This window comes from Molossus molossus, unplaced genomic scaffold (genome assembly GCF_014108415.1).
Source record: "Molossus molossus isolate mMolMol1 unplaced genomic scaffold, mMolMol1.p scaffold_m16_p_4, whole genome shotgun sequence".
Classification (NCBI taxonomy): Eukaryota; Metazoa; Chordata; class Mammalia; order Chiroptera; family Molossidae; genus Molossus; species Molossus molossus.
In genome coordinates this window covers 35285910-35313389 of record NW_023425377.1, presented here as the reverse complement: position 1 = coordinate 35313389, position 27480 = coordinate 35285910, and the positions used below count along the sequence as shown (strand labels likewise).

Sequence of the window (27480 nt, the reverse complement as noted above, 5' to 3'; positions counted from 1 at the left end):
CCCAATCCTCAGGGAGGACCTTCCCAGCCGAGGTATCCTCCTGATTTTTATCTGCCACACATGGGTGTGGGACCAGCCCATCTGCTTCTGCCCCTCCTACCAATCTTGATGCAGCTTCTTTAATTCCAAAGTTGTAGGACTTCCATTCAGCTTGATTTCAGGCAGTTTTGAATGATGGTTGTTCTGTAGTTCAGTTGTAACTTTGATGTGGTTGTGGGAGGACGCGATACTGCATTTACCTATGCCACCATCTTGACTGGAAGTCCAGAGTTTATTCTTATATTATTACTTATTAATTATTGTATTATTTGCCACAAGAACTGTAAACCTACTTTTGCCCCACCCTGTATATTCTAGATACAAGTTCTTTATCTGATATATGATTTGCAAGTATCTTCTCCCAGTCTGTAGCTTATCTTTTCACATTCTTTTGTTGTTAATCCTCATCCAATGATTTTTTAAAAATTTTTTAATTGATTTTTTATTTTATTTATTTATTTATTTTTATCCTCACCCGAGGACATTTTTCCATTTTCTGTTCAGGTAGAGAGGGAGGGAGAGAGAGGAAGAGTGAGAGAGAAACATCAACAAGAAAGGGACACATCGAGTGGCCGCCACCCGTGCGACCCAACCAGGGCCGAGGATAAACTGCAACCGAGGTACATGCCCTTAGCAGAAACCAAACCTGGGTCTCTCTGGACCGCAGGCCGATGCTCTAACCACTGGGTAAAACCGGCCAGGGCTTAATTGATTTTTTAGAGAAAGAGGAAGGGACAGAAACACTGATGTGAAAGAGAAACATCCATTGGCTGCCTCCTGCACAGCCCCTACCAGAGATCAAGCCCGCAACCTGAGCATGTGTCCCAACCAGGAATCCAACTGGGACCTCTCAGTCCAAGAGAGGACACTCAGTCCACTGAGCCACACTGGCTGGGTAACCCAACAATATTTTTTCAATTTATTGATTTTCTTTTAGAGAGAGTAGAAGGAGAAGGGGGGAAAGAAAGAAACATCAATATGAAAGAAACACATCAACTGGTTGCCTCCCAAACATGCCCTGACTGGGTCGGAGATCAAACCTGCAATCCAGGTATATGCCCTTGACCAGGAATTGAACCCACAACCCTTTGGTGCATGGGCCGACACACTAATCACTGAACAACACTGGCCAAGGAAATCTTTATATATTTTTTTTATCCTCACCCGAGGACATTTTTTCTTCAGATAGAGCAGGAGGGAGAGAGGGGGAAAGAGAGAGAGAGAAACATTAACATGAGAGAGACACATCGAGTGGCTGCCACCCACATGACCCCAACCAGGGTGGGAACAAACTACAACCGAGATATGTGCCCTTAGTGGGAACTGAACCCGGGACTCTCTGGTTTGCTGGCTGATGCTCTAATCGCTGAGCAAAATCAGCCAGGGTTTTTTTTTAAAAACCAATTTATTTATTTATTTATTTATTTATTTTTATATTTTTTCTTTATTGATTTTAGAGAGAGCGGGAGAGACAGAAACATCGATGAGAGAGAAATCAATTGGCCACCTCCTGCATGCCTCCTACTGGGGATCGGGCCCACAACCTGGGCATGTTCCCTGACAGGTAATCAAACCTGTGACCTCTTAGTGCATGGGTTGATGCTCAACCACTGAGCCTCACCGGCTGGGCTCTTCTCATATTCTTAATGATGGCTTTGAAGTACAAAAGTTTCTTATTTTTTTTTTGTTGTTGTTAATCCTCACCTGAGGATATTTTTCCATTGATTTTTAGAGAGAGTGGAAGAGAAAGAGGGAGAGAGAAACATTAATGTGAGAGACACACATTGATTGGTTGCCTCCCGGATGACCCTGACTAGTGCCTGGGATTGAACCTGTAACCCAGGTATGTGCCCTTGACCAGAATCAAACCCAAATCCCTTTGTTCCAAAGGCTGACACTCTAATCACTGAGCAAAACCATCCAGGGCAAAAAGCTTCTATTTTTGATGTAGTGTCATTTATCAATATATATCTATTTTTATGTACCATGCTTCTGATGTTATATGTAAGAACTCTGTCCAACTCAAGGCCATGAAGACTTTCTCCTGTTTTCTTCTAGATGTTTTTAGTTCTTATGTTTAGGTCTATGAAACAAGTGTCTAAATTCTTTTTTTTTACATGTGGACATCCAGTTGCCATCTTGACAATATTGACTTTTCCTGATCCATGAACATAGTATGTCTACATATTTAGATATTCTTTGATTTCTCTCGGAATGTTTTGTGCTTTTCAGTGTACAAGAATTGTACTTATTCCTAAACTTATTAAAACTTATTCCTAAGCATTTTATTATTTTGATGCTATTGTAAATGAAATTATTTCCTTAACTTTATTTTTTAATTGTTTCTTACTTATCTGTTTTTGCTGACCATTTATTATTTGTCTCTGGCACCTAGGGTGAGATGAATTCATGACAGAATAAAAAGTGTTCTCATGTTATGTTGAGAAACTTTTTTTTGTTGTTGAAAGTATTACAGATGTCCCACTTTTTCCCCACTGACCCTCTCCTTCCCACTCCCACACCCCTCTTGTTTTCCCTAACCTAATGTCTGTGTTGACTGGTTGTGCTATTGCTAAAGTTTTATTGCACATTTTAATGACATTTATAATTTATACATTGCATTGTATATTTTCAAACTTTTAAATTAAGATCATATTGACTTCCAGTCAAGATGGCGGCATAGGTAAACGCAGTATCGCGTCCTCCCACAACCACATCAAAGTTACAACTAAACTACAGAACAATCATCATTCAAAACTGCCTGAAATCAAGCTGAATGGAAGTCCTACAACTACGGAATTAAAAAAGCAACTGCATCGAGACTGGTAGGAGGGGCAGAGGAGGAGGGGCAGAGGAGGAGGGGCAGAGGAGGGGCAGAGGAGGAGGGGCAGAGGAGGACGGGCTGGTCCCACACCCACATGTGGCGAATAAAAATCAGGACACCTCGGTAGGGAAGGTCCAACCTAAGGACTGAGGGGTCCCCATCCCACACCAGGCATCCAGCTCAGGGTTCCAGTGCCAGGAAGAGAAGTCCCCATTGCTTCTGGCTGGAAAAACCAGCGGGAACTGAGGCTCAGGGAGGCTGAGGCTGCTGGAGTCCCAGGCAGCTCCTCTTAAAGGGCCCACACACAGACTTATTGGACTTGCTCCCTCAGAGCTTGGAGGGGAGGCAGCTCGAAGGGTGCTGGAGACATACAGGGAAGAACTGAGCTGTTTGGCCCTGGAGCGAGGGCTGGAGAGGGGGCTTTCTCTGGAACAAACGCGCTGTCAGAGGCCTTTGTTCCTTTGGTGAGCCCTTCCCTGGGGCAGCAGACAGCCGCCATATCTGGGACTCCAGCAACCTGGCTCACACTGGTTGCCCCTCCCTGGTGATTCCCTGAGGCCCCGCCCCATCCAACTTTCAGGCACATCCAAGATCTTGCCAGTTGCTTAACCATAGGATTGGCCTGTCTTGGATCCTGCTTCAGGTTTTCCTAAATTCTTGCAAACAAGCAGCATTTGGTCTCAGCTAGCCCCATACCTCTCGTTAAGTAATACACAGAAACAAACACAGAGAGGCAGCCAAAATGAGAAGACAAAGAACCAGGTCCCAAATGAAAGAACAGAAGAAAACTCCAGGAAAAGAACTAAGTGAAATGGATATAAGCAACCTAACAGATGCTGAGTTCAAAATACTTCTTATAAGAATGCTCAATGAACTTAGTGAGGGCCTCAAGAGCATTAAAAAGGACCAGTCAGAAATGAAGAATGCACAGTCAGAAATAAAGGAGGCACTAACTGAAATAAAGAATAATTTACACAGATTCAATAGCAGAGTAGGTAAAGCTAAGAAGCAAACCATCGATTTGGAATACAAGGAAGCAAAAAACACCCAATCAGAACAGCGAAAAGAAAAAAAAAATCCAAAAAAATGAGGATAGTATAAGGAGCCTCTGGGACAACTTCAAGCATGCCAACATTCGCACCTTGGGGGTGCCAGAAGGAGAAGAGAGGGAACAAGAAATCGAAAACCTATTTCAAACAATAATGGCAGAAAACTTCCCTAACTTGGTGAAGGAAACAGACATACACGTCCAGGAAGCACAGAGAGTCCCAAACAAGATGAACCCCAAGAGGCCCACACCAAGACACATCATCATCAAAATGCAAAAGGTTCAAGACAAAGAGAGAATCTTAAAAGCAGCAAGAGAGCCCTGGCCAGTTTGGCTCAGCGGTTAGAGCGTCGGCCTGCAGTCCGGAGAGACCCGGGTTCAGTTCCCGCTAAGGGCATGTACTTCGGTTGCAGTTTGTCCCCGGCCCTGGTTGGTCGTGCGGGTGGCAGCCACTCGATGTGTCCCTTCACGTCGATGTTTCTCTCTCTCTCTCCCTTCCTCTCTCTCCCTCCCACTCTATCTGTACAAAAAATGGAAAAATATCCTCGAGTGAGGATAAAAAAAAAAAAAAAAAAAAAGCAGCAAGAGAAAAGCAGTTCATTACCTACAAAGGAGCTCCCATAAGACTGTCAACTGATTTCTCAAAAGAAACTTTGCAGGCCAGAAGAGAGTGGCAAGAAATATTCAGAGTGATGAAAAGCAAGAACCTACAACCAAGATTACTCTATCCTGCAAAGCTATCATTTAGAATCGACAGCCACATAAAGAGTTTCCCAGACAAGAAAAAGTTAAAGAGTTCATGACCACCAAACCGTTATAATATGAAATGTTGAAGGGTCTTTTTGAAGAAAAAGATAAAATATATGAACAAACAAAATGGCAATGAATACATATCTATCGACAATGGAATCTACAAACAAAATGAACAAGCAGAACAGAAACATTCTCGTAGATACAGAGAACATTTTATTGGTTGCCAGATTCGAGGGGAATTGGGGGAATGGGTGCAGAAGGTGAATGGATTAAGAAGAACAAATTGGTTGCTACACTGACAAACCTCAAAGAGAAGGGGGTTTGGGAGGTGGGAAGAAATAAACCAAAGAACTTATATGCATAACTAATGGACACAGACAACAGTGTGGGAAAAGGCAGGAGGGGGCTGGGAGTGGGAAGGAAGCGGTCAATAGGGGGAAAATGAGGAACATCTGTAATACATTCAACAATAAAGATAAAAAACTAAAAATTAAAAAAAAAAGATCATCTTGAGAGCAGAGACATCTTACTTTGCTTTATATCTATAAAGTTGGTAACTCCACAAATTTGTTCAATGAATGGTAAAATAGCAAAGCTTTACCAGCTGTCCCTATTAAAAGAGAAAGAGAATAGCACTAACCTTTTCAAGAGTTAGAAATGTCTTTTTTTTTTTTTTCCTTTATTGACTTTTTTTTTTTTTGGAACGTGCCCCTAGCGGAACCAACCCAAGACTCTCTGGTCTGCAGGCCAACACTCCAACCACTGGGCCAAACCGGCCAGGGTTCATTAATGACTTTAATTTTTTTTTTTTTATATCCTTACCCACGGACATTTTTGGATTCATCTTCAGATAGAGTGGGAGGGAGAGAGAGAGGAAGAGAGAGAGAAACATCAATGTGAAAGAGACACATCGACTGGTTGCCACCCGCACAACCCTAACCAAGGCTGGGGATGAACCACAACTGAGGTATGTGCCCTTAGTGGGCACTGAACCCAGGACTCTCTGGTCCGCGGGCTGATGCTCTAACTGCTGAGCCAAGCAGCTAGGGCTCTTTATTGATTTTAGATAGAGAGGAAGGGAGAGAAAGAGAGAGCTAGAAACATCAATGAGAGCACATCGATTGATCGCCTCCTGCATGACCCCCCACCGGGGATATGGCCCACAACCTGGGCATGTGCCCTGACCAGGAATCAAACTGGAGACCTCTTGGTGCATGGGTCAACGTTCAACCACTGAGCCACACTGACCAGGCAGGCATATCTTTGAATATGTCACTTTAGCCACTCATCATATAGGGTTTTACACATATTCACTAGTAGGACTAAACCGAAAGTACTACCACATAAAATAAAAAAATCTGATGTTTGATATATGCTTCAAATATGGAAGCAGAAGAAATAGGAGCAGGGGTTATAGATGAAATAAGACTGACCATAATTGTTAAAATTGGGTGATGGTATCATTAGGGGTTTATAATATTACTCTGTCTACTTTTGTGTATGTTTGAAATTTTACACAATAAGCAGTTCTGAAGAAAAAAGATACCTTAATACAAGGGATATATGACAAACTAGACCAGTAAAAATAAAATATGCAAATAGGCAAATCCTTTAGTGTAAAAATATCTATAAAACAGTTTTTGTTTATGCCCTGGCCGGTTTGGCTCAGCGGTTGGAGTGTCGGCCTGCGGACCAGAGAGTCCTGGGTTTGGTTCCCGCTAGGGGCACGTACCAAAAAAAAACAGTTTTTGTTTAAAAAACAGGACTTTTATTCTTTAAAAAAAATTTTTATTGATGTTAGAGAAAGAGGAAGGAAGAGGGAGAGACAGAAACATCAATGAGAGAGAACATCGATTGGTCGCCTCCTACATGTCCCCCACTGGGGATTTTGCCCACAACCTGGGCATGTACCCTGATCAGGAATCGAACCAGTGACCTATTGGTGCATGGGTTGATGCTCAACCACTCATCCACACTGGCCGGGCAAATACTAGGACTTTTAAATATCCAAGATAGTTTTCAGTTTTCTTTAAAAAAAATTTTTTTTCTGTATTGATTTTAGAGAGACAGGAAGGGAAAGGGAGAGAGAGATAGAAACATCAATGAGGGAGAACATCCACTGGCCACTTCCTGCATACCCTGCACTGGGTACTGGGCCCACAACCTGGACATGTGCCCTGACCGGGAATCGAACCAGCCGCCCCTTGCTGCATGGGTAGATGCTCAACCACTGACCCACACCGGCTGGGCATTTTTCAGATTTTTTTGAATAACTCTTCAGTATAAAATACTGAGGAACAAGTTGGCACAGTCAGTGTGGCTCCATGTATTGAGCATCATTCAATGGTCTGAGAGGTCTGGATTCGATTCCTGGTCAGGGCACATGCCAGGGTTTCGGGCTTGATCCCCCCTGGGGCGTGGAGGAGACGGTTGATTGATATTTCTCTCTCACATCGATGTTTCTCTCTCTCTCTTCCTCTCTCTAAAAAATCAATAAAAACATTTATATATAAATAAAATACTGAGGAATAATTCTAAATGAGTTAGAAAAGAAATAACATGCCAAAAAAAAAAAATTAAAACTACTTGATGTTTTGCATTTTTTTCTTTTTTTATCTTCACCCAAGGACACTTTTTTTGCATTTTTCTTCAGACAGAGCAGAAGGGAGTGAAGGAGGAAGAGAGAGAGAGAAACATCAATGTGAGAGAGACAAATCGACTGGTTGCCACCCACACAACGCCAACCGGGGCTGGGAACAAACTGCAACTAAGGTACGTGCCCTTAGCGGGAATCAAACTTGGGACTTTCTGGTCCGCAGGCCAATGCTCTAACCGCTGAGCCAAACTGACCAGGGCTGCATTTTTTTCTTTATAATTAAATCATCAAATTTTCTTTCTGTTCTAAAACTATTGAAAAAAAACAGAAAACCTCAGTGTTGTCCTCATTGTGCCAGCTTCTAAAACATTTATAAGCTCCATAACAGGGTGAAAACAAACAAAAAAGGCCAAGAATTATTAATTTCACAATTGCATGTTTGTTAGGCAAATAGTAAATTGTTAGAAAAAATTGTAAATCAATCATAATTTCCTAGGGAGATTCCTTTTTTCATGGGTAACAAACTTCACTGATGCATTAGGTATAACTAAAAGGAATTACAACACAGAAGGAGAAGAGAAACCCTAAATGTGTCTAGTCTCAGAGGAAAGAAAGAAAAAAGTAAACTCTTGTCAAAAGATTTCCTAACCAGGCCCGGCCGGTATAGCTCAGTGGTTGAGCATTGACCCATGCACCAAGAGGTTGCTGGTTCAATTCCCAGTCAGGGCACATGCCCAGGTTGTGGGCCTAATCCCCAACGTGGGACATGTAGGAGGGGGCCAATTGATGTTCTCTTTCTTTGATGTATCTATCTATCTTTCCCTCTCCCTTCCTTTCTAAAAATCAATAAAAAAAGAAAAAATTAAAAATAAAAAGATTTCCTAGCCCTGGCCGGTTTGGCACAGCAGTTACAGCGTCGCCCTGCGGACCAGAGAGTCCTGGGTTTGGTTCCCTCTAAAGGCACATACCTCAGTTGCAATTTGTCCCCAGCCCTGGCTGGGGTCATGTGGGTGGCGACCAGTCGATATGTCTCTTTCACATCAATGTTTCTCTCTCTCTCTTCCCCCTCTCTCCCTCCAGCTCTACCTGAAGATAAATGTAAAAATGTATTTCCTTGAGGGCACAATTTTGTTCTGAGGATAATGTTGAATTTCCATTCTTGGCTTGAAGTTTTAAGTAACTACAACTTGAAAATGAGACAAAATATATTGGAAAAAAACCCATTATCTTTTCCCCAGTTACATCCCAAAATAAAAGAAAAAGTAAATAAGGAGATGCAATTGACAAATTACTCATCTGTAACTCACCTTCAGGAAACATGAATCGGACTTCTCTTTCTGCTGCAGCAAAATCATAACTCCCATGAAGTCCATTCCTTAAGTCATCTGTGCCATAAATTGCCCTTAGACTAAAAGCAAGTTAGAGATGATGATCAGCAACCTGATATACTTTTTCCTATTTTTCACATATACTTTCTACTTCGTATTTTACAAAGGTTTGCCACTTCTCACATATGGAGGTTTTAAACTTGAATTTAAGCTTCAATCTATCTAGATGAGGGTCAAATATGTCTAAATCTTCAGGAGGAATACATTGGGAAAATAGGAGTTCTCTGAATGAAAAAGAGGTGTTTTGTGAGAAGTAAAAAATCAATATATATTCGATGTCTGCTGGTTTCCAGACATTAATGTTAATGCTGAAAATCTGGTTTTCTCAAAGAAGATTATCAATATTTTTCTAAAATACCACACCAGGCTTGGCTGGTTTGCTCAGTGGTTAGAGCATCGGCCTGCAGATCAAAGACTCATCGTTTCAGTTCCAGTCAAGGGCAGGTACCTCAGTTGCAGGTCTGATCCCTGGCCCTGGTCAGGGTTGTGCGGGAAGTCACCAATAGATGTGTCTCTCTCATATCTATATCTCTCTCTCTCCCTTTCCCCCTCCCACTCTATCTAAAAGTCAATGGAAAAATATACTTGGGTGAGGATTAAAAAAAAATACCACACCAATTTTCCCATAAAAAATCCTACTTTAGTGGCAATTTAATTTCAGGATGAGAGAATAAAGTTAATCAACCATAAAGCAGACATTCCCTGAGGTCTTTTGTGGTATTTGGTATCAAGATAGAGATTTAATTAGTTAAAATGTAAAATGGATCTCCCTGCCACTATAAAAAACAACACACAATAAAAAAAAATTTTTTAAAACAGTTAAATTTAGAAAAACTTTCAAATAAAAGGAAATTCTTATCACAATAAAATAATTTTTTCCCATTTTCATAGTTGGATTGCATTTTTCCCTGGAAAAGTTACCTGTCTGGGTGTGTCTCCTTTGCTACTAAGCTATTACTTGGTCCCAAAAGTTCTTTCCAGTAAGAGATGGCTTTATGTCTAGCTAATATCATGGTAACAAGTGGTCCAGAACTCATGTAAGCTGTTAAATTGGGGAAAAACATTTTCCCATACTGTTCCACATAAAAGTTACTACATTGCTCAGGGCTGAGATGTAGTTTTCTTCTCTGTAAGAGAAACAAAATCAACAAACGCATTTAAAATGACAGTTCAATAATACCTCATTAAGTCATTAATAACTTGAAATTAATACCAATCTGATTACAAATTAGAGATTTTTGTATTATGAAGAAAGAGTGAGGTGAGAAAATTAAAAGTAGACTATAAATAAAATTATAACATTTGACCTACTTAAGAAAAATTATTCCTGTTTAGCAGCCTCCTTCAACATATGGCTTGTTAATGACAAATTCATCACAGCTACTTCTTCTTTTTATTTTTTTTGTTCAGATAGAGTGGGAGGGAGAGAGAAAGAGAGAGAGAAACATCGACACGAAAGGGACACATTGAGTGGTTGCCACCCGCACAACCCATCCAGGGCCGGGGACAAACTGCAACCAAGGTATGTGCCCTTAGCGGGAACTGAACCCGGGTCTCTCTGGACCGCAGGCCAATGCTCTAACCACTGAGCAAAACCGGCCAGGGCCACAGCTACTTTTTTTTTTTTTTTTATCCTCACCTGAGGATATTTTTCCATTTTTTGTACAGATAGAGTGGGAGGGAGAGAGAGGAAGGGAGAGAGAGAGAGAGAGAAACATCGGCGTGAAGGGACACATCGAGTGGCTGCCACCTGCACCACCAACCAGGGCCGGGGACAAACTGCAACCGAAGTACGTGCCCTTAGCGGGAACCGAACCCGGGTCTCTCCGGACTGCAGGCCAACGCTCTAACCGCTGAGCCAAACTGGCCAGGGCCCACAGCTACTTCTTAAAGTAAAAACATTCCAATCATCAGTATTTTGTTGATGTATACTTTGTATACATTAAAGTAACAAAATTGAACTTTAGAATATTCCAATTAATTTTTCCTATTTGTGGTATTTTCCTATTTATTGAGAATTTTCCTTGCATTATTATAGGGAGCTGGTCTCATTATGGTACTTAGAAATAACATGCAGTGGTTTCAAGATGACAGCAGAGTAGGTGGATCTTTCTTGCATCTCCTCCCAGAACCAAACTGGAAACCAAACTAAATTGGGGAACATTCCCCCTGAATTACGAACTGAAGACTTTCTGAAGAGGAGACTATTAACAAGGGTGGGCAGAAACCACCTGAGATTGGTAGGAAGGGCAGGGTCACAAGAGGGGTTGGCCCACCTCCCACAGGCAGCAGGCTGAGAGTAAAGATGGATTTCTTGGCTGGGGGCGGGGGCGGGGTGTGTGTTTCCTGAGAGGAGTGAGGCCTAGACCCTAGGCTGGGCTCCCTAGCCTGGAGCACCAGATCTCAGAACAGAGGTTGATGTTAACACTCAACCGTGAAAGGAGGCGAGGCTTCTACCCACCAGGGAGGGAAGGAACCTATCAGAGATCAAACTACCTATTAAAAAAATAACAGAGCACAGGATTTTTGTTTGCAGCCACTAACCCGAGGCTTCAGTGGAGGAAGGGTGATGCAAACTGGAGTTGCCTGAGAGGCTGAGGTAAGAGACACTGAGGGGAGACATGGAAAAGCAGTGGCCAGGAACCCAGAGCTCAGTCATCCATCCTATACCGCAGCAGCCATGCTTTCTGAGGTGCAAGCACCTTACAACAGCAACAGCCTGGGAAAAAGCAAATACCCTGCCTTCAAGGATACAGCTCACCTCAACCTCAGAATCCTGCTTGCCCTACCCTGCATCTTGACCTCTGCCAAGGAGGCAGCAGCAGAGACCAAGGTAGGGGTCTGGGCAGTCTCAAGAGGAATCAGTGACTGGCTTTGGGGTGCAGCCATTTCTCTCCCTGTCCTGGGAACCTGGCTGGTGCTTCTCTCTCATGGGAGAGCTGATAGACACTCCTGGCTTCCAACAGACCCCAACAGACTGCATATATGGGGCACCGCCCTACTGAGGTCAGAGAAATATTCCAGGACAGACTTAAGATGTGTGGTTCTGGGACAAGTGAACATACCCACCATCTTCTCTAAACTCTGAATACCACCTCCCCCTCACAAGAGACCCAGAAGTCTCATCTTCCTGATTCTACCAAAAGCCCTTTGAAAAACAGCCTTTTCAGTCAGCCTGGCAGCTGGCCTGCACTTGGAGGAGGAGGTGGGAGTCACAGATCCCTAGGTGCCTTGGGACATTTGCTGACCCACCCCTAGGCCCCCATGCTGTTAACAAGCCAGCCACAGAGCCCAACTTGGCTCCTCCTATGCGCAGCCAAGCCCTGTGGAGGCAGCCACAAACTGTGGGTCAGCTGAAGCTTCGAACAGGTTGCCAAGAGTGAAATGTGGACAGCTTCTGACAGTAGCTGGCACCAAAGTACCTCCTGAGAAGCCCAGAAATAGAATACAAAACAGTCAGCTCCAGTCAACATAAGAACAGAATCCAAAGGGAATTCCCAAGAGACACTAAACTCTGATGGGACAAACTTCACTTTGCTCCCCCCCCCCTTTTATTGCATTATTTTCTTCATTTTTTCGTTTTGTTTTTTTGTTTTTAATGTTTTTATTAATAACTTTAGAGAAAGAGGAAGTGAGAGATAGAAACATCCATGTGAGAAACATCAATTGGCTGACTCCTGCACACCCTCTACTGGGGATCAAGCCTGAAACATGGGCATGTGCCCTGACCGGGAATCGAACTGGGACCGCTCAGTCCATGGGACAATGCTCAAGCCACTGAGCAACACTGGACAGGCCATTTTCCCCCTTTTTAATTGCTTTTTGTTTTGCCTTTTTTTCTTTCATATCTAGTTTTCGCTTTCCTTTTCTTGCTCTATTTTTTCCTTTCTCATTTCTCTTCTCTTTTCATTATTTTTTCTTTTTCATATTTTTTCTCTTTCTTTTATACTATTAACCTTTTCTTATTTTTTATTACTTCTTTCTCCCTTTTTTCCTTTCATATTGTTTTTTCTTCTTGCACTTTTTCTATTATTCTTGTTTTTTCTTCTCTTTCTTAATTCTCTTTACTTTTATGGTTGTTCATATTGTTGTTGCAGGGGTCTTTTATATGTTTTTGTTTTGTTTCATTGTGTTTTGTTTTTGTTTGTTTTTTGATCCTCACCCGAGGACATTTTTCCGTTTTTTGTTCAGATAGAGTGGGAGAGGGAGAGAGAGAGAGAAACATCGACGTGAAGGGGACACATCGAGTGGCTGCCACCCGCCCGACCAACCAGGGCCGGGGACAAACCGCAACCAAGATACGTGCCCTTAGCAAGAACCAAACCCGGGTCTCTCTGGACCGCAGGCCGACGCTCTAACCGCTGAGCCAAACCGGCCAGGGCTGTGTTTCGTTTTGTTCTGTCAGCACCTGCACAACGTGGTAAGGTTTTAGCCTGAAAGGAGATCCCCCCCATGAATGGAACAACAAAAATGAAGACCCAGTTACAACAGGAGAGCCCAAATAACCCACACAAGGGACATTCCTAGAGTGCTCTAGGAATCCAAGAGACTGCACCACTGGGTCCCACAGAACATTTAGTACAGAAGGCCACCCCACAAAGACTGGAAGGCATAATAGAAACAAACACAAAGAGACAGCAAAAATGGAGAGAAAAAGAAACAATCCCCAAATGAAAGAAAAGGAGGAAGCTCCAGAAAAAAAGCTAAATGAAATGGAGGCAAGCATTTATTAGTTATAGAGTTTAAAGTAATGGTTATAAGGATGCTCAAGGAACTTAGTGGGAACTACAACAACATAAAAAATAAATAGAAACCATGAACCAGAACCAGTCAGAAATGAATACTATGACTGACATCAAGAATACTTTGTAAGAAATTAAAAACAGATCAAATTAGGCAGAGGATTGAATCAATGATTTGGAAGATAAGGTAGAAATAGAACCTAATTAGAGCAGCAAAAAGAAAAAAGAATTAAAAACCGGGAGAATAGTGTAAGGAGCCTCTGGCATAAATTCAAGCGTATTAACATTTGCATCATGGGGTGCCAGAAGGAGAAGAGAGAAAGCAAAAAACTGAAAACCTATTTGAAAAAATGACAGAAAACTTCCCCAACTTAGTGAAAGAAACAGACATACAAGCCCAGGAAGCACAGATAGTCCCAAACAAGATGAACCCAAAGAGGTCCACACCAAGACACATCATCATCAAAATGACAAAGGTTAAAGACAAAGAGAGAATCTGAAAAGCAGCAAGAGAAAAGAAGTTACGTAGTTATCTACAAGGGAGCTCCCATAAGAATGCCAGCCAATTTCTCAAAAGAAACTTTGGCCCTGGCCGGTTTGGTTCAGCGGTTAGAGCGTCGGCCTGCGGTCCTGAGAGACCCGGGTTCGGTTCCCCCTAAGGGCATGTACCTCGGTTGCAGTTTGTCCCCAGCCCTGGTTGGGTTGTGCGGGTGGCAGCCACTCGATGTGTCCCTTTCATGTCCACTCGATGTGTCCCTTTCATGTCGATGTTTCTCTCTCTGTCTCTCTCTCCTTCTCACTCTAACTGAACCAAAAAAAAAAACAAAAAACGAAAAAAATGTCCTCAGGTGAGGATTATTTTTTTAACACTCTGATTTTATTTATTATTTTTTAAATTATTTTCTCCTTGCCCTGGCCGGTTTGGCTCAGCGGTTAGAGCGTCGACCTGCGGACCTGAGAGACCCGGGTTCGGTTCCCGCTAAGGGCGCGTACCTCGGTTGCAGTTTGTCCCCGGCCCTGGTCGGTCGTGCGGTGGCAGCCACTCGATGTGTTCCTTTCACATCGATGTTCTCTCTCTCTCTCTGTTCCTCTCTCTCCCTCCCACTCTACCTGAACAAAAAAATGAGAAAATGTCCTCGGGTGAGGATAAAAAAAAAAAAAAAATTATTTTCTCCTTTACTGATTTTTAGAGAGAGAGGAAGTGAAAGGGAGAGAGAGATAGAGACATCAATGAGAGAGAACATCAATTGGCCGCCTCCCACATGCCCCCACTGGGGATTGGGTCTACAACCTGGCATGTGTCCTGACCGGGAATTGAACTGGCAACCTCTTGGTGCACGGGTCGATGCTCAACCACTGAGCCACACTGTCCAGACTATTTTTTAAAATTTAAATTTCAGATCCGTTTGCCATTTATCCTGGGGTATATAGTATAATACTTCAATCCAACTTAAAAAAAAAAAATGGCTACTTCATTTTCCTAACAACATTTATTAAAAAGTTAATCTTTACCTAAGTCTTTTAATTACTATATGAAATATTTCCTTATACTTTCCTGTATCATTTCCTTACACTTTCTTGTATCATCCCTACTCTCAGCCTCCACCTATCCTCAGTTCAACTGAAATCCCATTTCTTTCCTGAAAATTGAAGTTTTCTCTTTATTTTTTAAAACACTGAGTAAATAGACAATATGACACTGTATAAGAGAATAAAAACTAGAATATTAAATAAGAATGTTACAAAAAAAAAAGATAAAACATGTTCAATTCATTTGATATTCTTTTTATATTCATTTTCAAACCTCTACCAACTACAGAACAAGCAAAAGGCTTAAAACATCAAATGTTTGTAATAATTGAAAAAAGATATCAACAGTCTCAAAGCCCATCAATAGAGCAATAGAGGATCAAGTAAATAAATTGTGGTTCATCCATACAGGAGGATATTACACAAAAGTTAGGAAGAAAGCTAGATTCAGATGTAATGATCTGAAATGCTATCTGAGGAATTTGTAAAGGTGGTCAAGGGGAGAAGATTGTCCTATTTTAAGAGGAGGGGGGAAGGTCAAGGAATGTTTGTGAATGCATAGAAAACCCTCAAAGAACAGAAAGTGTTAAGTGGTTGCCTCTCTCTGGAGACTGGGACTTGGAGTGGGAGAGGAGTTACAAAAATTTTACCTCTCATTTTACATAGCTTTAAGTATGGAAAACAAAAAATGTTTTAAATTTTTTATTATGCATTCACTGGTTGATTCTTGTATGTGCCGTGACCACATATGGAACCTGCAACCTTGGCATATCAGGCCAGCACTCCAACCAACTGCACATATAACTTTTATAGTTAGAAGAATAAACCTAAATTTAATGCTGAATACTATAGATCTAGCCCTGGTGGGTTTGGCTCAGTGGTTAGAGTGTCAGCCTGCAGACCAGAGAGTCCCGGGTTCTGATCCCACTAAAAGCATGTACCTCAGTTGCAGCTTGTCCCCACCCCAGTTGGGGTTGTGTGGGGGCAACCACTCTATGTCTCTCTCTCACATTGATGTTCCCCCCACCCCCCCACCCCCGCTCCCACTCTAAAGATAAATGCAAAAAAAAAAAATGTGCTCAGGTGAGGATAAAAAAAAAATACTATAGATCTAAATAGGTTAAACGTTTACATAAAAAAGAAGGATCAATGAGAGAAAATAACATAATCATCGCGCCCAGAAGTTACCTGAATGATGGTGAATCCTGATCTGAGAATAATATCTTGTATCTCCTCCTCTTTGTCAACAATATCTGGTTTGATAATGGCCAGTGTTTTCTCTACATATATCTGAGGTGGGGGCATTGATATTTCCATTCTGACTCTTCAGAGTTACAATTTGAGATTCTTGACAGTTATCAACTGCAATGATATGCATCCCCCCCACCCCAGTTAAATGTAATTGTGATTAAGAATGGCATTATTAGGCGCTTAATTTTATTAATTTATAAAGTTAGAAACTGCAATATTGTTTTCTATAAGCAGTGTTCTTAATACAGGCATACCTGGGAGATATTGAAGGTTCTTTCTCGAGTATTGCAATAGAGGGAGTGATAATCTTTTTTGCTAGTGGAGAGTCTTGCCTTCAGTTTGTAAGACACATAACACCTGTAAAGCACAAAAAGCGAACTGCAATCAAACGAGGTACGCCAATAATATGATTTCTACTCTGCGGTCGTGCCTTGGGATTTCCTAAACACTTTCTTTTTTACTTAACTTTTTCCGTCGCCATTTATCCCTTCTTTGCCCTCTTCCACCGCCACTCACCCCCCACCCCCGCAATCACCCACTGTTGTCCACGTCCATGAGGACTGAGCCAAAAAAGAGGAGAAAAAAGAGAGAATTTCTAAATACTTTCAATGAGGTGGAGGCCACGGGCAATCTGAAAGCCTGGGACTAGCGCACTTTCCAGGCAGCAGCAGGAGACTGTGTGGGCAACGTTCCGCGACACTCCAGCGGCAGGTTGGGCGGCCCCAGCTGGCCAGGACGACTACGCACAGGCTCAGGCCTGGTTGGAAAGCAAGATTCCTAGGTCCCCTGGACCTCTCCCAACTGCATCCGCAGATTCCGAGTCTGACTTGTCCAGGTGCGAGCACAACAGTTGCTAGGAGACCCAAAGCACAGTTTAGGGACGGTGGCTGCAGAGGGCCAATCCCAGCAGCACTTCACAGCCTCTGGACTGGCTCCTCTTAACCAACAAAAGGAGTCATCCACAGGCATTTTTATTCCCCTTATGAAAACTTACGAAATGTAATTTTTCTTACATTTTCCTCATAATTTATCTTATTTCATCCTTCTACTCATTTGAAGTACGCTTCAATTATCTCCATTTTATAAATGATGAGACAAAGCATAAATCCTCTCCCCTCATCTCACCTCATCCCACCCCATCCCCCTTCAATGTCAAAAACCTTCATTTCATCAAATGATGTTGTCCCTTCTATTCCCAGCTTCTGTAATCATAAAAAGCAATCTTCAGCCCTGGCCGGTTGCTCAGTGGTTAGAGCATCGGCATGGTTAGACCAATGAATCACACCTTAGATTCCAGTCAAGGGCACATACCTTGGTTGTCATTTGTCCCGGCCCTGGTTGGGTCCTGCCAGAGGCAACCAGTGGGTGTGGCTATATCATATTCATGTTTCTCTCTCCCTCCCTCCCTCCCACTCTCTTTTTCTTTGCATTTATCTTCAGATAGATTGGGGGGGGGGGGGGCACATCCACTGGTTGCCAGCCACACGACCCCAACCAGGCCAGGGACAAACTGCAACAGAGGTCCGTACTCTTAGTGGGAACCCAACCTGGAACTCTTCTGGTCCATGAGCTGACCCTCTAAACGCTGACCCAAACTGGTCAGGGCCCACTCTATCTTGATAAATGGAAAAATACCCTCGAGTGAGGAATAATAATAAAAATTTTTTTAAAAAGCAGTGTTTGGCCAGCCAGTGTGGTTTAGTGGTTGAGAGTTGACTTATGCACCAACAGGTCAACAGGGTTGGATTCCTGGTCAGGGCACATGCCCAGGTTGTGGGCCAGATCCCCAGTAGGGGGCATACAGGAGGTAGCCAATCAATGTTCTCTCTCATCGATGTTCCTTTTTTTTTTTTTTATCCTCACCGGAGGACATTTTTCCATTTTTTGTTCAGATAGAGTGGGAGGGAGAGAAAGGAAGAGAGAGAGATAGTGACGTGAAAGGGACACAACCAGTGGCTGCTCCCTCACAACCCAACCAGGGCCAGGGACAAACTGCAACAGAGGTACATGCCCTTAGCAGGAACCAAACCCAGGTCTCTCTGAACCGCAGGCTGACACTCTAACTGCTGAGCCAAACCGGCCAGGGCTCATTGATGTCTCTCTCTCTCTCTCTCTCTCTCTCTCCCTCCCTCTCCCCCCCTCCCTTTCTCTCTCTCTAAAATCAATAAAGAAAAAAAAGCAATCTTCAACTTGTGAAGTAACATTTATTTATAGAACAGTAATACAATGTTTAATCCAGATATATTTAAATTAAGAACAAAGATATGGGCAACATTTATGGCATTACCCCAAATCTGTTTCCCCCCTTTTCTTTATATTATGTCCACAGGCATCTTTGACTTCTTGGTTGTGAGTTAAGGTATTATTCCTATTAGAAAAGACAACAGAGAAATGGTAAACAAGTACTGGGATCTTCTCTAGGCCAGAGTCTCAGTGAAAGATCCAAATTCCAGAAAAGGTCAGGGTAGCAGCTCCAGGTTAACAAAACAGATTTACCATCATGCACTGGTTCTCATTCCAGACTATTTAAGTTTCTTCTTTTGTCTAACCAAATACTCAGCACCTACAGGGTCAAGGCAGATAGCAAGCTATCAATCGTAACAGCTACAGAGGTTTGAAGGCATTTTTATTTCTTTTTCCACAGTGAGATTTGACTATCCTATCATGTTACCCAGAAAAGAAACCCTCCACTGTCATCTTCTGGATACTCTATCTTATCCCTTATAGGTGTGATAGAAATGGACAGTGATTCCAGCCTCTGGTTTGTATGTTTAGCCCTCTGGTTTGAGACTCTGAAAGCAGGAGCTCCCAATACCATTACAGCTCTCTTGAGAGCCCTTCAGTGCTGTCTGCCTTCTGAGACTACTTTACTTCAGTATTAAAACTGGTCTTACTGAGGCTCAGGATTTTCCAAACCAGCAGATAAAATGTCAATCCTTGAATCACCTCTAAATATAAACTCTGGAAACACTTCAACATCACCCACCCTTATTCGCATAGACTTTCTGAAATCTGATTTCAGAGATTATACTCCTTTTTCTTGCAACTGTCTACATATAGTACCTGAATCTGCTCCAGGACTTCCCTCTGCATCTCCACAGCCATATGGTATACATGATGATCAGAGTCATTGTACATCACAGCATTTTGGAACATCAGCATCAGGTCACGCTGGAACTGTGCCATTGTGCGAATCCGTCCCTTAGACAGATTCCTTTTCAGGGTTGTTAAGTCCATGGGTCTACAGGTGGCCAAAAGAAACCAGAGGAGATCTAACCTTCATGTGGAACATGTGGTGACATAACATGCTCACTTGGAGAACTAACCAGCTTTTTTTAAAAATGTATTTTTTAAAATTGATTTTTAGAGAAAGAAGAAGGGAGAGGGAGAGAGAGAGAGAAACATTGATACAAGAGCGAAACGTCGGCTGTCCTACTGGGGATCGAACCCACAACCCAAGCATGTGCCCTGACTGGAATTGAACCAGTAACCCTTAGGTGCACAGGACAATGCCCAAACCACTGAGCCACATGGGCCAGGGAAGTAACCAGCTCTTAATGAAAATGGTAGTAAAGATAACAATCCTCATCCAGAAATAAAATAGCAACAGCAGTTAACATTTTACTGCTACTACTTAAGATAGGCCAAGTGCCATGTTAGGTACTTCCTATATTAACTCAAACATCCCAATAAACCTATAAGATAGGTACCATTATTATAACCAATTGGCAATGAGCAAACTGAGATCTGAAGGTCATTCCAATTCGGAGGCAGCCTGACTTCAGAACTTACAGGCCCAGCCATTAATTATACTTGACTACTGTAGGAAGAGTCAATGATTAGTTTGTCACATGGTAGTTATTGATTGACTATTTACAATGTATAATCATATATTAGTTTTTGTTTTTTTTCTCTCTTTTCTTAAAATCCTCACCTGAGGATACTTTTTCAAATATCTTCAGATAGAGGTAGGTGGGGGGAGAGAGAGAGAGAGGAACATAGACAGAGAGACACATCAACTGGCTGCCTCTCGCACGACCCCAGCCAGGGTTGGGAACGAACTGCAACTGAGGTACATGCCCTTGCCTGGAATCGAACCCGCGACTCTTTGGTCCACAGGCCAGTGCTCCAACTGCTAAGCCAAACCAGCCAGGGCTATATTAGGTATTTTAATCTACTTCTATTATTGCATAGTCAAAAGCTAAGAATTTTTTTTCTCCTTTCGTGGAGATGAAAAGAATGAGAATCATTCTTAAGATAAATTATTAATGAGATACAGAAAATGGGTGTATAAGAGAAGGAACAGCAGTGTAGAAAGAAGACTAAAGTGAAGGGTAAGGATCTGGGGTTTATAGTTCCAGTTCTGCTATTCACTGTTGATAATAGGCAAGTCAAGACCACCTCTGAGACTTAAGTTTCCTTAGCTATAGAATGAAGGAGTCTGTCTCCTAAGGGCCTTTCCTGATCTTTCATACTCTATTTAAACATACTGGTTTATGACAGCATTTTAGATGAAACATGCTATAAAAATCCAAAATACTGCAATCAACCAATGTTTGTAACATCATTTGGATTATGGTCTTTGCTTTAGCATACCTATAACTGTAAGAAAAAAGACACTGTTCCTTTTAAAGTTTTGCTCCAAAAGGAAAATGTCAAAAACTACGGAAGGCTAATGTAAGATCATAATAAATGGATCATATTACCTAAAATTTAACAATTAAAAAAAAAAAGCCTATTTTATCCTTTTGTTCCCTTCATTCCTTCTCAAATAAAGACTGAGCTCACCATAACTTTATAAACTTGTTCAGCTGTAAAGTATATCTTAAGTTTGTAAGTAATATAAATGAAATAATCTAATAGGTAGAAAATAAAGTATGAGAAGACATATAAAAGCAACCAACCTTTCTTGACCCCTTTTCCACTGACCTTTTCACCACATCCTTGTATCCTGGGGCCTGCCTTTCTGACACAGGCTTCAGAAATGGACTGCTGAACCTGTTAGGGGAAAAATCCAGAAAGGATAAAGGAATTGTGAAAAGTCACCCTAAATGAGAAGAGTGGCTATGAATACCAATAGTGGTTCAGAGACCTACCTGTGACTGGCAATCATCTTCCAGACTGGCAGGAGAGTCTTCTTAAACAGTAAGTGATCCTGAACAGGGTCATTCTGGCTTAGATCAGACCTATGGGATAAAAAAGGACAGAAAAGCAGTAACTCCACAAATGGCATTCTATCTCCCCCAGGTGGTAATAAGGTTTTCTCAAGACATAGTGCTCCTACTTAATATCTGAATGAATATAACACCATAAGAATAAAAACATATTTAATGCTTCCGTAAGAGACCCCAAAATCTATAAATATTCTCTTACCAATCACTATTACTCAATGAAGTGGTTACCTTCTTATAAAGTATACTACAAATCTACAATTGCTCATGCCTTTTGGTCTCTTTGCTAATTTGCTCTGTAGCACCTGTGAATCTTAGATACTGGTATAGCCCTGGCCAGTCTGGCTCAGCAGTTAAAGCATCAGACTGAGGGGTCGTGGGTTCGATTCCTAGTCAAGGGCACATACTTGGGTTGCAGATTCAATCCCTGACCCCAGTCAGGGTCATGTGGGAGGCAACCAATTGATGTGTCTCTCTCGCATCAATGTTTCTCTCTCTCCCTCCCTCCCTCCCTCCCTTCCAGACTATCTAAAAAAAAAAAAAAAAAAAATCAATGGAAAAATATCCTTGGGAGATTAACCAAAAATAAATGAATGAAATACTGGTCTATGAAACTAGTCTTCTGCGGACCAGAGAGTCCCGGGTTTGGTTCCCGTAGGGGCACATACCTAAATAAATAAATAAATAAATAAATATTTATTTATTTATTTATTTAAAAAAAAAAGAAACTAGTCTTTGTTCACTGATATTTCTCAAGTGCCTGGCACATCATAGGTGCTCAATTCAGTATTTGATAAATGAATCTGATCCTGTTTCTTATAGAAATATGCCACAATAATGCCAGGCTGGTGTGGTTCAGAGGCTGAGAGTCATCCCATGCACCAAGAAGTCGCCGGTTCAATTTCCTGTCAGGGCACATGCCCAGGTTGTGGGCCAAATCCCCAGTGAGAGGCATGTAGGAGGCAGCCAATCTATGTTCTCTTTCATCGATGTTTCTCTCTCTCTCTCTCCTTCCTCTCTCTCTAAAATCAAGAAAGAAAACATGAGGGACAATCTAAATGAGCAATGTTTCCTGAATAAAGATAGTAATTAGAGAGAAGGGTTATTTATGAAAGACATTTTTTTTTCTTTATTGACTTTAGAGAGAGAGGAAGGAAAAAGGAGAGAGATGGAAACACTGATAAGAGAGAACATCGATTGGCCGCCTCCTACATGCCGCCCACTGGGGATCAGGCCCACAACCTGGGCATGTGTCCTGACTGGGAATCAAACCGGTGACTTCTTGGTGCATGGGTCAATGCCCAACCACTGAGCCACACTGGCTGGACATGAAAGAGATTCTTTTTTTTTTAATCCTCACCTGAGGACAGACATTTTTGCATTTATCTTCAGACAGAGTGGGGGAGGGGGGAGAGAAACATCAATGCAAGAGAGACACATCGACTGGCTGCCACCCACACAACCCCAACCAGGGCCAGGGACAAACTGCAACCGAGGTATGTGCCCTTAGCAGGAACCAAAACCGGGACTCTCTGGTCCACGGGCCGACACTCTAACTGCTGAGCCAAACTGGCCAGGGCAGAAAGAGATTTTTAATGTTAATTAAACAGACTTGTTTCATAAGAGAAAATCATATAGACTTCTATTTATACAATAAAATTATATTTAATTCTATTTCTAGTGTTTTCCAACTCTAATTTCCTTTTTTTAAGAAAATTTTTCCTTTATTGATTTTAGAGAGAGAGGAAGGGAAAGGGAGAGAGAGATATAGAAACATCAATGAGAGAGAGCATTGATTGGCTGCCTCTTGCATGCCCCCCACTGGGGATCAGGCCCACAACCTGGGCATGTGCCCTGATCAGGAATTGAACTGGCAACCTCTTGGTGCATGGGTTGACGCTTAACCACTGAGCCACATCAGCCAGACTAATTTCTTTTTTAATTTACAAAAGTAATCCATGTTCATGCTAACAATTCAAATAGGCATAAACATAAGTAAAAGGATACATCTTAACAACCTTGGATAAATATCTATACTTACAGCTTTGAGGAAGTAGCATGGCTGAAAAGGATATCCACCAGAGGAGCCTTCTGAATGCTACAGCCATCATCACATTCACCTGAGGAGGGCTGTTTTTCCATCTCTGACACATACCCTTCACTCTGGTCCTCCTCTTTGGATTCTTGCTGAACCTCTCCCTGGGAATGCCAGAAAACAAAGGACACTTCAGAAATAGATTTACTGTCTACAAGGTAATTTTAATTTTTTTATTGCTTTGAGAGTGAGAGAGATTTTTTTGTTCCACTTATTTACGCATTCATTGGTTATTTCTTCTATGTGCCCTGATCAGGGATTGAACCCACAAGGTTGGAGTATTGAGTTAACATTCTAACCAACATCTATGCAGCCAGGGCATGGAGTAAATGAAAGCTGACCTTAAGGTGTGAAAAGGCCAATTATATAATGGCTTTATAATGGAAATTATAAAAATGTGACTTAACTAGACCTAAGTCAATGAATTTTTTTTTATCCTCACCTGAGGACATTTTTTCATTGTTTGTTCAGATGGAGTGGGAGGGAGAGAGAGGAAGAGAGAGAGAGAAACGTCAACATGAAAGGGACACATCAAGTGGCTGCCTCTTGCACCAGGGCCAGGGACAAACTGCAACCGAGGTACATGCTCTTAGCGGGAACCGAACCTGGGTCTCTCGACCGCAGGCCAATGCTCTAACCGCTGAGCCAAACTGGCCAGGGCAATAGTTTTTTTTTTTGTGGTATGTGCCCCTAGCAGGAACCAAACCTGGGACTCTCTGGCCTGCAGGCCAACGCTCAACCACTGAGCCCGTCAATGAATTCTTGTTAACAATCTTGCTGGAGAACTTTGACTCTATACTCCAAGAAAAAAATGAGAAAGCAATATACTCAATTCTAAATGGATGCTGTATCTTTTAAAATTTTTCATTATAATTTATGGCCCTGGAGATAACTAGTGTAGCTACTCAGATAATATTAATGACACTATAAATTCTGAATTTTACTGATTGCTATGAGCTAGGCCCTATGCAAAGTGCTTTTCATGAATTCTCTCTTAACCTCATAGCAAAACTATAAGGTAGAGAACTAATTCCATTTATAGCAGAGAAAACTGAGGTTCTAAAATGTTCACTAACATTCACACAGCAAATTGGTGCTAAAACCAGGATTTGGACCCAGGTAGTTGAACTCTCTGGAGTTCGTCTCTGTACTCTAACCACTCTGCTCTGTTTCCCTGTGCAGAGGATCAGACAGCTGGTTTAAGTTATTCACTTACCTCTTTACTCTCTGTGGAAAGTCCCTGAATTGCACAAGTATCTGAGGGAGCTGGAGCCACCTCTGGCCTTCCATTTTCTCCCAGTGACTTCTCAGCTACTAATGGTTCTACCTTAGCTGAAAGCTCTTGCGGCTCTCTGCAGGGTTCTTCTCCTTCAGTAGCTTCAATTTCCCTTTCCTCTGGTTGTCTGGTATCAGATGGGCAGCAGCCTTCACTTGATTCTTTGCTGCTAATGCACAATGGCTCCATTAAATAAGCTACCTGCAATCACAGTCTATTGTTAGATGCATAAGAGCACCAATGAAAATCATCATCTATGTATCAATAATGCTGCATGGTAACACTGCCATTGTGACTAAGCCGGAGATGGCAAATAGGTTAACTAACTCCTTCAATCATTTAAAATTTATTAAATATCTTATATACACAGGCACTGTACTAGTTGGTAGGGACCTAACAGCAAACAAGACAGATATTGTTCTTGCCTCGTCAAGGAGCTTATGTTCTACATTTTCATCTCAACTGTCAACTCTGATCAATTGGGATTGGCTAGCAAACTGATGAAAATTTTGTCTGCCATAGACAGAAGTGGCAACATTGGAATTGAATTCTTGCTGATTTTGAACAAGGTTCTCCTGAATGTGTATAGTTGCTGCATAAATATAAACTCTGTCCAATTCTGTTTATTTCTGGTCCTCAGCCCTTAACAAGAACACTGTAAAATACTGCCTTAAAGTCATAATAAGTTTCAAGGAGACCCAGCAATGAACTTAGTCCCTGCCACTGTGGAGCCTGTATTTTAGTAAACAATATTAAGAGTGGTAAAAATATGTATGGGCAAGCATTCTCTTACAGAGTTGAAACTCTTTCAACTTTGGAAATAATGACTCCCATTACCTCAGAGAGAAAGTGAAGGAGGTTCTGGTGGCTGACTTGCTCTGTCTCTTCCTGAGACTCCTCACTGCCTCCGTCCCCCATAAGCAGCTCACTAGATTCTGTCCCTGGGCTGCTTTCCTCTAGTTCCTCAGACCCTGGCTCCTCAGTTTCCCTCCAGCTGCCCACATCAAGATCCAGACTGGAGTCCCATGAGCTGAAGAGGGACCTGCAGTTGTTGCTCAACTCAGAGTCATTGAGATAGTCTTGTTCAGAATCCAACCAAACCCACTCACGCCCCATCTGTAAATACACAGAAAAAAATGCATTAAATTCATTCAAATCAATATTCCTAAGGTATTTATATCTCCCAAGTTCAGTAGAAAGCTAAGGGACCAGAAATTTATTTCTACTCATCATTAGAAACAGTAAAAGATAGCTGAAGTGAGACACCAGGAGACAAAATAATCTCTGTCATTGGAAATAAAGAAAAAGTCCCATGTCAAATAGTATAAAGATATTACCCAATAAGTATTTTTCTTGGACTTTCTCATACTCCAAAAGAGAAAGAACTGGAGCATAAGTATAATATAGGAAATATAGTCAATCATATTGTAATAAATATGTATGGTGCCAGGTGGGTACTGGGAATATCAGGGGAACATTTTGCTAAGTATATGATTGTCTAATGACTATGGTGTACACCTGAAACTAAGGCAATATTGATTGTAAATTGTAATTGAAAAATATTTTTAAAATAAAAGAATTGGACCTATTTAGCTGAACAGAATTCCTCTACCTCAAATCACCCTTAAAATCAATTACAAGGCAATAAATTTGAGGGATAACTCATATTTTCCTCAGTGTATAAACATTAACCTATCAACAATTAAATCCTCAAAATAGTTTAAGATTACCCACGATATCCTTCTGGTCATATCCAACTCTCCCTTCTCAGAATGAGAACAGCAACATCAAGTTTTTAAAATATCGTCCTTTCATTATAATACACTATCCTAATATTCTTACCCCTTTGCCTCTCCCTTTACAACTTCTAATAAATACTTATCTGTGATCTTGCTTGGTCCTCTGCTTCCTCATTAATACATCCTTAAAAAAAAATGTATATACTTTGAAGTTGCAACTTTGTCTTTTCAGGTGGCTCCCAAATCAATCTTTATGTCTTATATGCATTCTGGTCTCATTTCTCCAGGTACCCAAGGTCAGTTCCCTTTTGGTGCCCTACCATCTGCTTCAACTCAACATTTCAAAAACTAAAATCACGTATCTTCCTGATTATCTCCAAAATCATTTGCTCTCCCCAATTTCTTTATCCCCATAAATACTATTTTCTTGATCCTATTTTAATTCTTCTCCTGTATTTGGTAAGCAAGTCCACTTTCCAATTTTCTTCCAGAACCCCCTGGTCAGCTTATCTTAAACCCAATCTGCTATCAACAAAGTCTCCCTGTTCAAGGCTGTATAACAATAACCCCTCAATATGAATTTTTCAATCTGCCCCTCAGAGTTCTCAAAAAATTAAGCCTTACTTTGTTCCTTGGGCCTGGTGCCTGTATTTCATTACTCCTTAGTATGACCCCTGTTCTAATTACAAGTCTCCTTATTTCATTTATCATTTTCTCTACCAACCCAAAATCTGTCCCTTTAATGGACCTTCTCATCCACATACTTGTCCACTTTTAGGGTTTCACTGCTTATATTACATGCATGTTTATGCATTATTTGGGGGATATACTGGTTATTTTCCTGGAATAAACTCCTTTCCATCACCTCATAAAGACTGTATTCTAATTTGTTAGCATCCTAACACACTTTAAAAAGTTTTATTTAAATCAAAAAGATCTATCATCTTTCTCAAAAAGTCTCAAAATATCCTATTAATCTCCATCTCTTCATAATAAAAGGCTTATAACTAGTTTCCAGTGAGTTAATT

The 27480-nt window shown here is 41.5% G+C and overlaps 2 protein-coding genes across 2 annotated transcripts in view; both read right to left on the bottom strand.

The window, feature by feature from the left end:
- Positions 1-16935, bottom strand: part of NME5 (NME/NM23 family member 5) — a 31565-nt gene extending 14630 nt beyond the window's left edge. Inside the window, exons 1-5 of the mRNA XM_036282068.1 lie at positions 16775-16935; positions 16426-16528; positions 16109-16282; positions 9570-9775; positions 8568-8668 (exon numbers count right to left, since the gene is read on the bottom strand). Coding sequence (XP_036137961.1) covers positions 8568-8668; positions 9570-9775; positions 16109-16237 — 436 coding nt within the window. The 5' untranslated portion in view covers positions 16238-16282; positions 16426-16528; positions 16775-16935. The remainder of the gene's footprint in view (positions 1-8567; positions 8669-9569; positions 9776-16108; positions 16283-16425; positions 16529-16774) is intronic.
- A 70-nt stretch (positions 16936-17005) lies between these two features.
- Positions 17006-25943, bottom strand: LOC118643709 (bromodomain-containing protein 8-like). The gene is given in 8 exon segments (XM_036282067.1): positions 17006-17024; positions 18459-18539; positions 19235-19412; positions 21101-21169; positions 21268-21357; positions 23384-23541; positions 24654-24914; positions 25551-25943. Coding segments are annotated over 7 exon segments (1155 nt in total). The 3' UTR covers positions 17006-17024; positions 18459-18533.
- Positions 25944-27480: the final 1537 nt, after the last annotated feature.